At 35.4% G+C, this 16,838-nt stretch overlaps 1 protein-coding gene across 1 annotated transcript; it reads right to left on the bottom strand.

Moving 5' to 3' along the window:
* Positions 1-12,605: 12,605 nt before the first annotated feature.
* Positions 12,606-15,998, bottom strand: LOC113338677 (UDP-D-apiose/UDP-D-xylose synthase 2-like). Its single transcript, XM_026584047.1, has 9 exons — positions 15,612-15,998; positions 15,426-15,518; positions 15,224-15,331; positions 14,194-14,308; positions 13,964-14,097; positions 13,767-13,868; positions 13,567-13,659; positions 13,327-13,462; positions 12,606-13,194 (listed from the first exon to the last, which is right to left on the bottom strand). Exons 1-9 carry the CDS (start codon positions 15,882-15,884, stop codon positions 13,082-13,084), a joined length of 1,167 nt encoding a protein of 388 aa, XP_026439832.1. The 5' UTR covers positions 15,885-15,998; the 3' UTR covers positions 12,606-13,081.
* Between the last annotated feature and the right edge of the window lie 840 nt (positions 15,999-16,838).

The following is a 16,838-nucleotide window of genomic DNA, read 5'->3' on the forward strand; positions in this document are numbered from 1 at the left end:
AGAAATCAAAATGGAAAATGTCAATATCCCTGATGAGCAATGTGCTCATCAAAATACAACTTGACTGCTCAAGAGAGCATCCTCCTTGAAATTGTGTGAGGATGCTCATAACTCTCAAGAAGTACTTTTGTCTATAGAAAGTGGTCTCTGTTGTATTATTTTTGTTTCTAAAAAAAAAAAAGGAAAAAAAAATGATCAGTTTACTGTTGATCCCTGCTCCAGTATATTATTACATATGTAATTTTTTTGATCAATAACTCTTGAAAACATTTTCTTTGTTGCTTACCTTGAAAACTCTTTTTTCTCTTCCCGTTGACAAGTGGGTTATTGCTTATCAACAATTATCTTATGCTCTTTAGAACTAAGATTGTCTGTCAATGTGTTTACAAGTTGTCTTTGATTTTTTACCAAAAATACTTCTAAATGAGGCACCATTACTCTCTTGGTTTTGAACTTGGGTCGTAACCATGAGCGTACGTGCATCCGACCCATACCGAAAGTATACGAGTAACCCTAGGGTTTACCTATGAAGCACTCATATTATTATACATATGTATCATGTTGGTTTCTCTTCTGATACATACACGTTCAGTAACATCAAAAATTCTGTTGAATGTTTTGTGGTGTGCACAATAGATGGATGCAAAAAGGAAGACAAAGTTAACAAGGGAAAGGGTATAGAATTTCACGAGAACCCTGTTTTCATAACTTGCTTTCATGCTATTGATCATGAAAACAAACTTCCAGTTCAGATATCATCTCAACTGGCAGGGAATCTTCTTCGAGATTTTGAGGTCGTGCGTGAAAAACTTGGAATTGCAACAAAGAATCTTGAGTTTCTGAAAAACGAACTGAGGAAGGCAACAGATGAACTTGTTTATGTTCGATCTCTAGTTGCTGGTTATGTCTGATGAACTTCGGTTGTGTTCTTCCTAAGATTTATTTTTTCTTTGTGTTGTGTCTAGAAAACTTCTTATGAGAATTTATTCTTGTGTTTTAAGAAGGATAACTAGGGTATTGAATAGCAATTATTATGAGTACATATAGCTATTGCCAACGAGTTTCATCTTGCAATTTTTTAAGATTTAATCACTTAAATTCTAAAGCTTATTTGTAAGATGATTTTGCGGTATTAATCTTTATGGTTTTTATATATTGCAACTTGTTATAGGATATATGTGTTTGCGTCCGTGAACTATGATTGTCCCATATTTTCTCAAAAGTTAAGTCTATCATATGTCTTTATTGAAAAAACATAGAATGAACTTTTGACAACAAAAGTTAAACCTATTATATCATTATGAAAATATTGATGGAAGATAGGATGAACTTTTGTTTACAAAGATTAAGTCTATTTCATGTCATTATGCTAATATTGATGAAAAATAGAATAAATATTTGAATATTCCACAGTATTGATCTTTTCCTAATCCATTTCTTGTGAATATACTGTATGCTCCGTAAGTTCTCTTATATTGAGCATTTCCGATTAAATTAATCATGGGTTCTCTTGTGGTTAATTTAATTGAGTATTTTGGATCCAAATTCATGTTTCATGTGATTTGTTAATGTCCAAAGAAATCCTTATTTTGTTGTGAAAGTAAGGTCGCTCTTGTTGTTCTTTCGTGAATGACATTTTATGGGGGAGAGTTCTTGTGCTTAATTGCCAAATCTTTGTGGGGAGTGCGGCTGTGGAATATTGTAGGAGTTTTTCTTGTATCTTTATAAACTCCTTGATGAATATACTAGTTTTACCTATGTGAAATCATCGAAACAAAGTTGATATATTCTCTTTTGGTCATGAAGTATCTCTATAGAAATTTCATTAGGATCCCACTAGTTTTCGTACCTTTGCCAATTTATATTGACAAAAAGGGGGACAATTAATGTGTAGTTCACACTACAAATACATATGGTTTACGGATCATTATGTAAGGGGGAGTGGTTTTCATGTGAGATGAAGTATTGACTAAGGGGGAGTGATACATATCACCACAGTATTGTTGTCAAAGTTGTGATACAATTGGACTTTGATGATGTGTAATAATACTATGACACTGTATAACAATGATTGAGAGCAACTGTTTTCTCATTTTCATCGCCACGGATCTTCAACAACTATGATACTGAGATGAATACGTTCAGAATCACTGGAGTACTTGGAAGTGATGAAGATTTCGAGTAATGTTGAAGAACCAAGGAGATCAAGCATTTGGATGAGAATCTACAAAGTTTTATTTATTTTATAATCCATATGTATTGATAGTTTTTCACTAAAATTGGCAAAGAGGGAGATTGTTAGAGCACTGATCGGTCGAACTCGCAAGCGTTGTTATCTCAAGATTGGTTGTCAGGTTTAGTGATCAAAATTATAAGTCTTGATTTCTAGTCTACTTATAATGATGTCTAGGACTAGGATAGATTCTGTAGTTGAGATTTATACTTCACGGCGTCCATCGATTGAAGACGAAGAACTACTAAGGAGAGCTTGTGAAACTCCATCAACAAAAGGTATGTGGAGACTAAAACTCATCTATCACTCAGAAAGACTATTTCTGCTCTATCTCCTTCTTGGGACAAAAGTCGTATTACTATATAGTATACGATTATACACATTTGATACTTCGAGCTAAGTTTAACTCTCTCATATATTTTTCGGAATATGTGTTGGTAAGCTTTCGCTTGAACCAAGTTCATCTTATATTCTTGACGCAAGTCAAAAGATGATCATGTTAAAATCGCCTGGTAACATCTTACATGATTTGTATGAGCCAGTCATTTGATGTAGACCTGGAATGTTTCATATTGTTTATTTCAATAACTTGAAAATTGCTTTGATGTTAATACTTTATGAAAACAATTGTTGTCAGACTCTAAGAATGTTTCAATGATTGAAATAGAGTTTATAACACTTAACCATAATTGGATTATAGACATAGTATGTGTACTTGCATATACGTTGATCCAAGACCGGTATAGTATCCATACCCGTATGCTTACTGGCGAGGTCAGGTAAAGTCCGGGAGCCTTGGTATGCATATCCGTACGAGTACTGGCGAACTCGGTTGAAGTCCGGTAACTAGTGTATGCGTACCCATATGCGTACTAATTCAACTAGTATTTTGGATGTGTGATAGTATGCGTACCCGTTCGCATATTGTCGGACACAGTCCAAGTCCGGCTACTTAAGTATGCGTACCAGTTTGCATACTTGAGTGGGTTAAGTTCTAGAATCGGTTGTATCATGAACCAATACATTTATATACAATAAGGAACGCAATATTTTGCAAATCGTGGCTATAATATTCATGAATTGATTCGAGTGAATCAAACTGATTTTGCGTCAATCGTGTCTTGTATACTTCTATGAGAATATAAACAATTAAACAACTTTATAACTAGTTTCAATTGAACTAGTTGTGCTTAAGATGAATAAGATTGATATGAAAATGTTCATATGGCTAACTTCGGTTAAATATTGTTGAGCCAACAAAGGTGCACACTATTAGGTACGGTTACTCAAATCTAAATGAAGTCACTTTTCATTTGTGTATAACAAGATAAGTTCGATCTAACGGTTGAAATATATTATCTTGAGCCTGTTCAGGTTTTTATCTAACTATTAATATTGAATGCTTTGTTATCAAGGTAACTTAGATTGCAAACCCTGATTTGAAAACTATATAAAGGAGAACTCTAGCAACCGGGAAACCTAATCCCCACACCTCGTGTGTGATACTAGTTGCGACTAGAGTCGATTCTCCTTTAACCTTATGTTTTTCACGAAACCCTGTATTTTAACGGCTTGAAGACTTCATTGGGCTTATGAAGCTAGACCCAACTATTTTCTATGTAATTGCGCGTTCTGATATTGCCCCGTTCTACCGTATTGAGTACTATCTTATCTAAGATTTTCTCTAGATTGATCTGCGATAGGCAAAGTAAAAAGTAGTCACAAACATATTCGTCTCATCGTTTGTGATTCCACAATATCTTGTTTTGCTACCATATGATTAAGATTATTGTGAGGTGATTGATATTTCTAGGCTGTTCTTCGGGAATATAAGTCTGGTATACCAATTGGTTCCTGTTCACCTTGATTTATCAAAATACGGAACAAAACTCAGAGGTTTATTACAATAGACTTTTCTGTGTGAGACAGATTTGTTTATCAAGTCTTCGACTTTGGGTTGTAGCAACTCTTAGTTGTGGGTAAGATCAGCTAAGGGAATCAAGTGCGCAGAATCCTGTGTGGTTCTAGAGGCGTAAGAAACTCGACTGTGCCTTGATCAATGTGATATTGGTTAGGGCTCAACTACATTCCAGTCCGAAGTTAACTTGGAGTATGCTAGTGTCTGTAGCGGCTTAATACAATATGGTGTTCAAATCTGGACTAGGTCCCGGCGTCTTTCTGCATTTGCGATTTCCTCGTTAACAAAACTTCTAGTGTCTGTGTTATTTATTTTCCTCATTATATTTCTTTATATAATTGAAATATCATAGGTTGTACGTAAGTTCAATCAATTTTGAATCCGACCTTTGGTTGTTGATTAAATTGATTGACACTTGGATATTGGTTTTTGTACCATCCAAGTTAATTTTTATATTCAATCGGGCTCGCAAATTCCTATTTGTTTGATTGCAGATTTAATTGAGAAATTGAGATATAACTCTTTGATATACTTTTCTTAAGATTTAGTCTGACTGTATAGTTGATTCTCTTGAAAGTATATTGGAGTTTGTCTATACAGATTGCTAAGCAAAATATTGGTTGTGGTTGTTATACCCCCGCTTTTTCATTTGGTATCAGAGTAGGCAAACACGTTTAAGACCTTACAAGTCTGTGTTTGTAGTGATCTAACTCTATGAACAATAGTGTTATCTCTAACAACGCAACACCAGTTCTGAAGCTCTCTGATTTGGTCCAAAGTCTTGAGTCCCCTGAGAAATATTTCTTATCTTGTCCACTGACTAAAACTATGTTCGACTGGGAAAAATGCCTAGATGAACAGTTGGATAACCTTTCAGATGAAAGTGACTCTGCAGAGGGACAAGATCTTGATGAGCAAGTCTCACAATATATCAAGCTTTTTGACCATATCTTAAAGAAAAAAAGTCTACAACTTGCTTGGCTGAATATCTGACTCCTCTCTGTCAAGAAAATAGGTAATTGAGAAAACTCTTTAGGGGATATGATTGTGATTAAAAACTGTTACAATCTATTTTTAAAGATCGTGAAGAAGATGTGCGTTCAAAGAGTTTTGAATGTGATAAACTTCGTCGAAATCTCTTTCTATTGAAAGAAAGACTTGCAGAAACTGAAGCAAGATATGAATCTCAACAAAAATGTTTTAACGACAGAGAAATCATCCTTCTCGTCAGAGAAAAACAATTGGGGGCTGATCTAGCTGCTACTCTTGATAAGGTCAATTCACTGGAAGAGAATCTGAAAAGATTCAATGCTAGCTCTACAAAATTATCCACTATGTTGGGAGCATGTAAAGAACATCGTGATACACGTGGTCTGGGCTATAAATAAATAAACGTTCAATTACTAGTAAGATCAATTTTATCTGTGCTAACAACAAGTTCCCAAGTGAAAAACTTCCTTCAACAGCTGATGTTCCTATGAACAAAGTTTGTCCACCTTTGAAAACAGCTCATTTGAGAACAGTCATAAACATTCCCTACAACTGTTACTATTGTGGGAACAAAGTTTAGCTTGAAAGGAGATGTCGTTTTCGACTGCATAATGAAAAACTTTTTAACATTATTGAATGGATGTCTAAATAAGTAATCAAGCATACTTCTCATTTTGCTGGAGTAAAAGGTCTTGTCTGTAATCAAAAAGAGTGTTTTGATGAGTGGATTCTTGATTTTAAATATGACGCAAAACCTGTTAAAAATTGTAAAGGGAATAATGTCATATGGACGACTGACTCTTCATATCACCCTGTGAAGAGAAAAAGTCATCAAAGGAAGAAGAAATGTTCAAGCTCCTTGCCTCCCATTGAGGAAAGTATTGAATCTCAAATGTCTGCCCCAGATTACATTCACATCAAATAATCGTGTTCCGGAGCTCAAGAAAAGTATAATAGACTCAAACGCAGTATTAAGAATGCAAGGAATGCGGCAGCCTTAGGTATCTCTTGCCCTCCGCTTGATAATTCTTTTTTGACTAACCCTATTGTTTTTTCTGAAGAACCTCAAGAAAGAAAAATGGAAAATGTCAATATCCCTGATGAACAATATTGTGCTCATCAAAATACAACTTGACTGCTCAAAAGAGCATCCTCCTTGAAATTGTATGAGGATGATCATAACTCTCAAGAAGTACTTTTGTCTTGAGAAAGTGGTCTCTATTGTATTATTTTTGTTTTTTTTAAAAAAAAAGGGAAAAAATGATATGTTTACTGTTGAGTCCTTTTCCAATATATTATTACATAACTCTTGAGAACATTTTATTTGTTTCTTACCTTTAAAACTTTTTTTTTCTTCCCAGTGACTAGTGGGTTGTTGCTTATCAACAATTATCTTATGCTCTTTAGAACTAAGATTGTCTGTCAATGAGTTTAGAATTTGTCTTTGATTTTCTACCAAAAGTACTTCTAAATGAGGCATCATTACTCTCTTGGTTTTGAATCGGGGTCATAAACATGAGCATACGTGCATCCGACCCTTACCGAATGTATACAAGTAAACCTAGGGTTTCCCTATGAAGCACTCATATTTTTTATACATATGTATAATGTTGGTTTATCTTCTGATACATACATGTTCAGTAACATCAAAAGTTTTGTTGAATTTTTGTGGTGTGCATAATAGATGGATGCAAAAAGGAAGACAAAGTTGACAAGGGCAAGGGTATAGAGTTTTACGAGAACTCTGTTTTCATAACTTGCTATCATGATATTGATCATGAAAACAAACTTCCAGTTCAGATGTCATCTCAACTAGCAGGGAATCTTCTTCGATATTTTGAGGTCATGCTTGAAAAACTTGGTATTGCAACAAAGAATCTTGAGTTTCTGAAAAACGAACTGAGGAAAGCAACTGATGAACTTGTTTATGTTCGATCTCTGGTTGCTGGTCATGTCTGATGACTTTCGGTTATGTTCTTCCTAGGAGTTATTTTTTCTTTGTGTTGTGTCTAGGAAAATTCTTATGAGAATTTATTCTTGTGTGTATAAGAAATATAACTAGGGTTTGGAACAGCAATTATTTTGAGTACACGTAGATATTGCCAATGATTTTCATCTTGCAATGTTTTGAGATTTATTCACTTAAATTCTAAAGTTTATTTGGAAGATGATTTTGCGGTATTAATCTTTATGGTTTTTATATATTGCAACTTGTTATGGGATATATGTGTTTGGTTCCATGAACTATGATTTCCAATATTTGCTCAAAACTTAAGTCTATCATATGTCTTTATTGATAAAAGATATAATGAACTTTTGACAACAAAAGTTAAACCTACTATGTCATTATGCAAATATTGACGGAAGATAGGATGAACTTGTGTTTACAAAGATTAAGTCTATTTCATGTCATTATGCTAATATTGATGAAAAATAGAATAAATCTTTAAATATTCCACAGTATTGATATTTTCCTAATCCATTTCTTGTGAATATACTGTGTGCTCCGTAAGTTCTCTTATGTTGAGCATTTCCGATTAAATTAATCATGGTTCTCTTGTGGTTAATTTAATTGAGTATTTTAAATACAAAATTATGTTTCATGTGATTTGTTAATGTCCAAAGAAATCCTTATTTCGTTGTGAAAGTAAGGTCGCCCTTGTTGTTCTTTCATGAATGACATTTTATGGGGGAGAGTTCTTTTTGAACTTGTGCTTAATCGCCAAATCTTTGTGGGGAGTGCTGTTGTGGAATATTGTAGGAGTTTTTCTTGTATCTTTATAAACTCCTCGATGAATAGACTAGTTTCCACTATGTGAAATCATCAAAACAAAGTTGATATGTTCTCTTTTGGTCATGAAGTATTTCTACGGAAATTTCATTAGGATCCCACTAGTTTTCGTATCTTTGCCAATTTATACTGACAAAAGGAGGGAGAATTAATGTGTAGTTCACACTACAAATACATATGGTTTACGGATCATTATGTAAGAGGGAGTGGTTTTCATGTGATATGAAGTATTGACTAAGGGGGAGTGATACATATCACCATAGTATTGTTGTAAAAGTTGTAATACAATTGGACTTTGATGTTGTGTAATAATACTATGACACTGTATAACAATGATTGAGAGCAATTGTTTTCTCAATGTTATCGCCACGGATCTTCAACAACTATGATATTGAGTTGAATACGTTCAGAATCACTGGAGTATTTGGAAGTGACGAAGATTTCGAGAAATGTTGAAGAACCAAGGACATCAAGCATTTGGATGAGAATCTACAAAGTTTTATTTATTTTATAATCTATATGTATTGATAGTTTTGTCACTAAAATTGACAAGGCGGATATTGTTAGAGCACTGCTCGGTCGAACTAGCAAGCGTTGATATCTCAATCTTGTTTGTCAAGTATAGTGATCAAAACTATAAGTCTTGATTTATAGTCTACTGATAGTGATGTCTCAGACTAGGATAGATTGTGTAGTTGAGTTTTAGACTTCACGGTGTTCATCAATTGAAGACAAAGAACTACTAAGGAGAGCTTGTGGAACTTCATCAACAAAAGGTATGTGGAGACTTAAACTCATCTGTCACTCAGAAAGACTATTTCTGCTCTATCTCCTTCTTGAGACAAAAGTCGTATTACTATATAGTATTTGATTATGCACATTTGATACTTCGAGCTAAGTTTAACTCGCTTACATATTTCTCGAAATATGTGTTGGTGAGATTTCTCTTTAACCAAGTTCATCTTATATTCTAGACGCAAGTCAAAAGATGATCATGTGCGAATCGCCTGGTAACATCTTACATGATTTGTGTAAGACAGTCATTTGATGTAGACCTGGAATGTTTCGTATTGATTATTTCAATAACTTTAAAATTGCTTTGATGCTAATAGTTTGTGAGAACAATTATTTTCATCCTATAAGAATGTTTCAATGATTAAAATAGAGTTTAGAACACTCAAACATAATTGGATTATAGACATAGTATGCGTACTTGCATATATGTTGATCCAAGACCGGTATAGTATGCATACATGTATGCGTACTGGCGAGGTCATGGAAAGTCCGGGAGCCTTAGTATGCGTACCCGTACGCGTATTGGCAAACCCGGTTGAATTCCGGGAACTAGTATATGCGTACCCGTGCTCATACTAATTCAACTGTTGTTTTGGATGTGTGATAGTATGCATACCCGTTCGCATACTGTCGGACACAGTCCAAGTCCGGCTACTTAAGTATGCATACCCGTTTGCATACTTGAGTGGGTTAAGTTCTAGAATCGGTTGTGTCATGAACCAATACATATATATAATAAGGAATGGAATCTTTTGTAAACCGTGGCTATAATGTTCATGAATTGATTCGAGTGAATCAAACCGATTTTGTTTCAATTGTGTCTTGTATACTTCTATGAGAATATAAACAATTAAACAACTCTATAACTAGTTTCAATTGAGTCCTTTGAACTAGTTGTGGTTAAGATGAATAGGGTTTTCATATGGCTAACTTCGGTTAACTAATGTTGAGCCAACAAAGGTGCACACGTTTAGGTATGGTTACTCATATCTAAATGAAGTCACTTTTCATTTGTGTGTAACAAGCTAAGTTCGGTCTAACGGTTTAAAGATATTAGCTTGAGTCTAATCAGGTTTTCATCTGACGGTGAATATTGAATGCTTTATTACCAAAGTAACTTAGATTGCAAACCCTGATTTGAAAACTATATAAAGGAGAACTCTAGGAACTGGGAAGTCTAATCCCCACACCTCATGTGTGATACTAGTTGCGACTAGAGTCGATTCTACTTTAACCTTAGGTTTTTCACGAAACCATGTAGGTTAACGAATTGAAGACTTCATTGGGATTGTGAAGCCAGACTTAACTACTTTCTCTGTAGTTGCGTGTTCTGATCTTGCATGTGTTATCTTATTGAGTATTATCTTCTCTAAGATTTGCTCGAGATTGATCTCTGATAGGAAAGATAAAAAGAATTCCCAAACATCTTCGTCTCATCGTTTGTGATTCCACAATATCTTTTTTAGCTACCATACGATTAATATTATTGTGAGGTGATTGATATTTATAGGTTGTTCTTCGGGAATATAAGTCTGGTATATCAATTGGTTCCTGTTCACCTTGATTTATCAAAAGACAAAACAAAACTCATACATTTATCTATACAATAGACTTTTCTCTGTGATACATATTTGTTTATCAAGTCTTCGACTTTGGGTCGTAGCAACTCTTAGTTGTGGGTGAGATCAGCTAAGGGAATCAAGTGCGGAGAATCTGATGTAGTTCTAGAGTCGTAAGGAACACGACTGTACCTTGATCAATGTGATATTGGTTAGGGCTCAACTACATTCCAGTCCGAAGTTAACTTGGAGTAGGGTAGTGTCTTTAGCGGCTTAATACAGTGTGGTGTTCAAATATGGACTAGGTCCCGGGATTTTTCTGCATTTGCGGTTTCCTCGTTAACAAAACTTCTGGTGACTGTGTTATTTATTTTCCGCATTATATTTATTTATATAATTGAAATATCACAGGTTGTGCGTAAGTTCAATCAATTGTGAATCCTACCTTTGGTTGTTGATTAAATTGATTGACACTTGGATATTTGTTTTTGATACCATCCAAATTATTTCTTATATTCAATCGGGCTCGCAAATTCCTATTTTAAGATATAACTCTTTGATATATTTTTCTTAAGAATGAGTCTGACTGTCTAGTTGATTCTCTTGAAAGTATATTGGAGTTTGTCCATACAAATTGCTAAGCGAAATATTGGGTGTGGTTGTTAGACCCCCGCTCTTTCATGCTCCACTATTTTCTAGGAATTGAAGCATCTTTTCAGAATAATTCATCTCAGCTACTGTTGTCTCAGAAGAAGTACACCATTGATTTGCTTCAGAAATTTGACATGCTCACCTGCAAGCCTGCTAACACACCAGTTCTTCATGGTCCAAGACTTTCTATATCAACCGGTGTTCCTCTTTCAGATGTTGGTATTTACAGGAGTATGGTAGGAGGTCTTGAGTACTTGAAAATAACAAGACCTGACATTTGTTTTGTAGTCAACATGCAGCTCAATACATGCATACTACTACTTCTGAACATCTGTTATTAGCAAAAAGGATATTGAGGTACTTGAAAGGAACTGTTGGGTCTGGCATACTTCTATCAGCAGGTAATACTTCTTCAGTAACTGCTTACAGTGACTCAGATTGGGATGGTTGTCCAGACACTAGAAGGTCTACGTCTGGCTTTTGTGTTTTTCTGGGATCCTCTTTAGTATCCTGGTCTTCCAAGAAGCAGCCAACAGTGTCCAAATCCTCAGCTGAAGCAGAATATAAGCCCATGGCAGCTGCAGCTGCTGAGGTTGTGTGGATATCTTTTCTCTTGAATGAACTGGGCATCTCTTTACAGCATCCATCTGTGTAATATTGTGATAATACTTCTGCACACATTCTAGCTTACAATCCAGTTTTTCATGCAAGAACAAAGCATGTTGAAATTGATTACCATTTTATCAGAGAACTAGTGAGTTCTGCTTTTCTCAGCATCAGTCATGTTTCATCTGCACAACAGATTGCAGATTTATTCACCAAGGGCCTCACTCATCCTAGTTTTCTATCTTTGGGTATCAAACCGTTATGTTTCCAACATTATCATCTTGAGGGGGTGTGTCAGAATAATTAGCGGAGTTTTCTATCTGTCTGAGTGATAGAGAGTCTGAGTGATTGTAGTGCGTTAAACACGCATTTACTTTTCTGTTTTTTAACTGTAACCGTCTTTGACAGTCTGTCTGTGTCAGATATTACAGTCTGTCTGTAACTGCCTATATAAGGCTCTCTCGCTCTGTATCTGTTTTTATCAAAACTTAATTCAACTGATCAATACCATTCAACATTTCTATCAGGGACAATGCTGAAAGAATTAGAATAAAGGGAATTTGAAAGAATTGAAGTTATTCATCAATTAGAATCGGGTGATCCGTCATTCCGTATCCTATGGTATACAAGGCTTTGGAAGGAGCGAATGCAAAGATAAAAAATGACCGTCATATTATTGCAATTGAGTTGGTATTATTGGATGTTTCCGAGGAGGAAAAGGAGGGAAGTTTTAATTGTCACACTGAAAAACTTGCAACTGCTTAAGGATTTTGAAAAAACATGCCCTAGAACTGAGATTAGGATCTCAGAAAATCGCTAATTGAGATAGTGTTGTCTATAGATAAAATAACTCGCAATCTTTACTTTATTCCCTTATTATTAAGGAGGGATCTGATACTGATGTTTCTATATCCATTTATTATAAATTCCTACTAACCAGACAGTAGAATCACTAAAGGTTTCCAAATGATATGGGGGGAGGCATGAGGTAAGACGCTTTTGTTTGTATGTCAAGAAAACGGAAGGCTAGATAAATTGATAGAAATTAGAAGAAAAAACATGTGCTAAAATTTTAATACTAACAATATATTTAAACAGATAAAGAAATGAACTTAAAAATTTAAGTTGGTTAAGAAAAATGTAGAAAGATACAACACAGCCCTTGAGAGGGAATGAGACGTAAGCAAAACCCTTCTAGAAAACGAGAGAAACTGTAAACCATAAGAAAGGTACGTCACCCAACATACTGTGGAGAAGATGCGGAGAAAGGGGTACCCTGTCAGCATAAGATACTACTAGCCCTCTCTAACTTCTTAAGAATTTGAGTTTAGAAGTAACAAATTTCTGAGATACTACTGATAACCTCTGCTGGGTACAAATAGAAAAAAGAAGAAACAATCTTGGTACTATTCGAAGCATTTAAAATATTACGTATGCTTTCCTTCAAAAAGAATAGGTCTCCTTTTCCAGCCAACATCTGCTCTTTTGAGTGAAGAGAATTACAATCAACCCACACATCAATTTAACTGGAATATCATTTAGCTTGATGTTGGTTTTGCAATGGCCTGCTTCACAGCCTCTGCATAAGTCGTGTGCTGGTATGTAAGAGTAGATTCAAGCAAGTCCCAAAGAGATGTCTTAGGGTTCCAGCCTGGAAATGCACAACAAACTTCATTAACATCCTCTCACTTTTAAAAGGAATGAGATAAACAAAGGAATTTGTAACAGCACAAGTGTCTAACAGTGTGTGCGCGTGTGATTATACAGAGAGAGAGGGCGGTACCAAGCTGTTTATTAATTATGGTCATGTCAGGGATTCGCTTGTCACTGTCATCGTAGCCTTCACCATAAAACTCTTTAGAGCTAACATCAATTGTTGGGGACTCCAGACTGGGTTCTCCACTTACTTTAGAATACACCTAGAGAATGCAGGAGACCAACAATTAAGACTGGTGCACAGAGCAAAATATATCGCAAACATAGCAAACACCATAAAGAATTAGCATCATAGTTACAAATATACCTCGGTCATCATTTCTGCCAGTTGCTTAACAGTTACTTCGTTGTTAGGATTACCAACATTGAAGATCTGACCATTGGCTCTAGCTGGGTTTTCCTGCAAAGCTCTTTTTAATTAGTTGTTATGCTAAACAGCATGGAAAAAATAAAGAACTTATGCAACATGTGTAAAATGAAAGCCAGAAGAGCATAGTAGAGGCTTACAATCATCAACATGACAGCTTCAATAGCGTCCTTAATGTAGATGAAGGTCCTCTGTGACTCCCCACCATCTACAAGCTTGAGTGGCTCACCACGTAGGAGATTCTGCAAAAGGAGGAAAGATGTGTCAAATAATTCAGACAAACAGAAAATGGTGTATGGATCTTTCAAGTTGAAACATGTCACCGCATTTCACTTACGTTACTGAAGCAAGCAAGAACTCTAGGAACACCCTCGCTTGGACCATCAACACCGGGGATGAAATCCATTCTTGGACCAATCCAGTTGAATGGTCTTACAATGGTGAACTTGAGGCCATTCTCAGCACCCTCAGCTAGAAACACATCAACAAATGACAAAATGTCAGCAGTATGAATCATGATCAACTAATTTTTTATTTTCGGATTTGTGAACTGAAACCACTACACACCATAAATCAGCCTCTCGATCAATTGCTTAGCACATGCATAGGACCACCTCTGCTTCTCAATAGGACCAAAAATGCAAGGGGACACATCTTCCTTAAGGATGAAGAATTCAGGATCCTGTGGTTGCAACAAACGCCAACGGTGTTAGCAGCTCAAGCAGCAGGCAGTATTGACACGGACACAATTCTAACGTATATAAATTATCCAGTTTTAATTTGGTTTTTTACTCAAACAAACATTGATAACAAACTAGTTAGGAAACACATGTACTTAGATAACAATGTTCAACCTAATTTGCAATTCGGGCTCATGCTTAGGACCACAAGAACAACGTTTAACAAACTGACAAAAATGTTAACTGGTGTTAGACGCAACCACGACATAATGTGTAATGTTCTTCACAAACCAATCAACCTCCCTGCAACTTACCAGACCAAATGTCAATTTCGAAACATACTAACTACCCATACTCACTAAAGTTTAATAAATCATAGATACTCATTCTTAAACCTGAGACAATTGACATGTTAACTACTCAAATAAACCCCGAAATATATTCACTTATGTCTAATAAATCAAAGATACTCATTCTTAAACCTGAAACAATTGACATGTTAACTATTCAACTACGACTACTATATCTGTTGTTTTCAAGACAGAACTCATCCACAAAAGCATTACCCGGATACTATGAACTTGGTAATTCAGAATAGACTCTACTCTGTCAACACCAAACTATATGTTTTCCAAAAAGGACACAATTAACGTCTATTGCATGAGTTCTGAACTCACCACAAATCCCTCATGCAACAGTAAAATGCTAAGACAATAATAACCTCACATTTTCTATGTACTGGGCATCAAATTATCCAAATAAGACAAAGAGGGTAGCAACAGATCAACTCGGATCCACACAATTAACATGTGGAGATATCGCAAAATTCAAGACATGACCATACATTCCTAAATTACTTAAACTAAACAACATCATTACTAACAAAAAAAGCAAGAACCATAAAGGTTTATCAATACCTGACGTAGAGGATGATCTTTAGGAAGAAAACTTCCAATAGTCTTTCCATAGATTTCACAAGTGGAAAAGTGAATCAATCGTTTATTGTTCTCTGAACAATACTTCACCTACAAAATTACGCAACAGAGTCCAATAAATACCACACATAAATCACAATAAAATCAAGAATTCACCATACACAATACTCATTAGAAATCTTACCACTGGAAGTGCATCAATGAAGTTACTGTAAATTGTATCAAGAGGACGAGTATTATAATCCGCTGGTGTACAGATCGCTGCTAAATTAATCGTCTACAACAATCACATTCCAAAAACTCAGATCTAACAAAAAATCAAACAAAAAACACAAGAAAATCAAGAAAACCGAGTGTGGTAAAAAATTACCAGATCTGCCATTTTGATAAGACCTTCAAGACGAGAATCATGTTTGATATTGATACGGTGGAATTGAATTCTACCGTTCCATGGTAGAGATTCAGGTTCTAACAAATGCTTGATTTTATCATTATAAACATCAACAGCTAAGATTGTATGTGAAGTGGTAGATAATAATTTTTCACAGAGATGTGAACCAATGAATCCACCAGCACCAATCATACAGATCGTCATTGCTTTGATTGGATTTCCATCTAGATCTACTTTTGTTGATGAACTCATTTTTGAAGAAATTTTTCTTCAGAAGGAAATTTTTGGAAGGAGAATTTTGCAGAGATTGGGAAAAAGGGAGAGAGATTTTTTGGGAGAAGAGGAGTTCAGAAATGGTTGGATGTATTTAAGGGAGTAAATAGCGGTTTTACGCGGAGTATGTATAAATTTGGGCACCGCCAAATTGATGTTTGTCATCCTTAAGGAGGACTATACAGACTACTACTGTATTACTGATTGTATTCTATCTATCATGTCAATCTTACGGTATGTATACGTTCTTAATTATTCTTGGACATGAGTCACATGACTAAGAGTGTTTGATTATTGATGAATGCTGATTCACCAATTGGTATTAACTTGCATTTAAGTGAGTTGGTTTGTTTGTTTATAAGCATGTTTAATTCAGTAGCTATCGAGTCAGATGAGAAAATGCATTTGATTTGTTAAGGCTTTTTCTTTTTTCTTTAAAAAAATTTATTACGGGATAAAGAGTGCTTTTACGAGAAACTAGACGGAAGCTTAGCAACAGCTGATCTCCAACAGCGTACTACTATATTAGTTGAACAGGTTGATGTGCTAATAGTCTACCAGCGAGCCTCATGAGGAACCGGTCAATGGAATCGAAATGGATATGGGGGTTCATAATGTCGCAAACTAACTCTACCTTCCATGTCCAATTCTGCAGTATTGCGTCATTGGGGACTCGAATCTGTGACCTCATGGAACACATCAAACCTTTGTACAACAGGATGACCAGCTGAGCTACCTACCCGTATTTATAACAGGCACACTATACAGCTTTTACACAACGGGGAAGGCAGTCCCCTGACCAAAAAAAGGACCAAAAAGGAGGGAGGGCGATCAACCCAAACCTGATTAACATCGGGAGAGGTAGACCTCTTAGAGCATCTCCAACAAAAGGTGTAAAAAATCCTATGTGGATTTTTTATTTAGTCCATTTAT

This window comes from Papaver somniferum, unplaced genomic scaffold (genome assembly GCF_003573695.1).
Source record: "Papaver somniferum cultivar HN1 unplaced genomic scaffold, ASM357369v1 unplaced-scaffold_19, whole genome shotgun sequence".
NCBI classification, from domain to species: domain Eukaryota; kingdom Viridiplantae; phylum Streptophyta; class Magnoliopsida; order Ranunculales; family Papaveraceae; genus Papaver; species Papaver somniferum.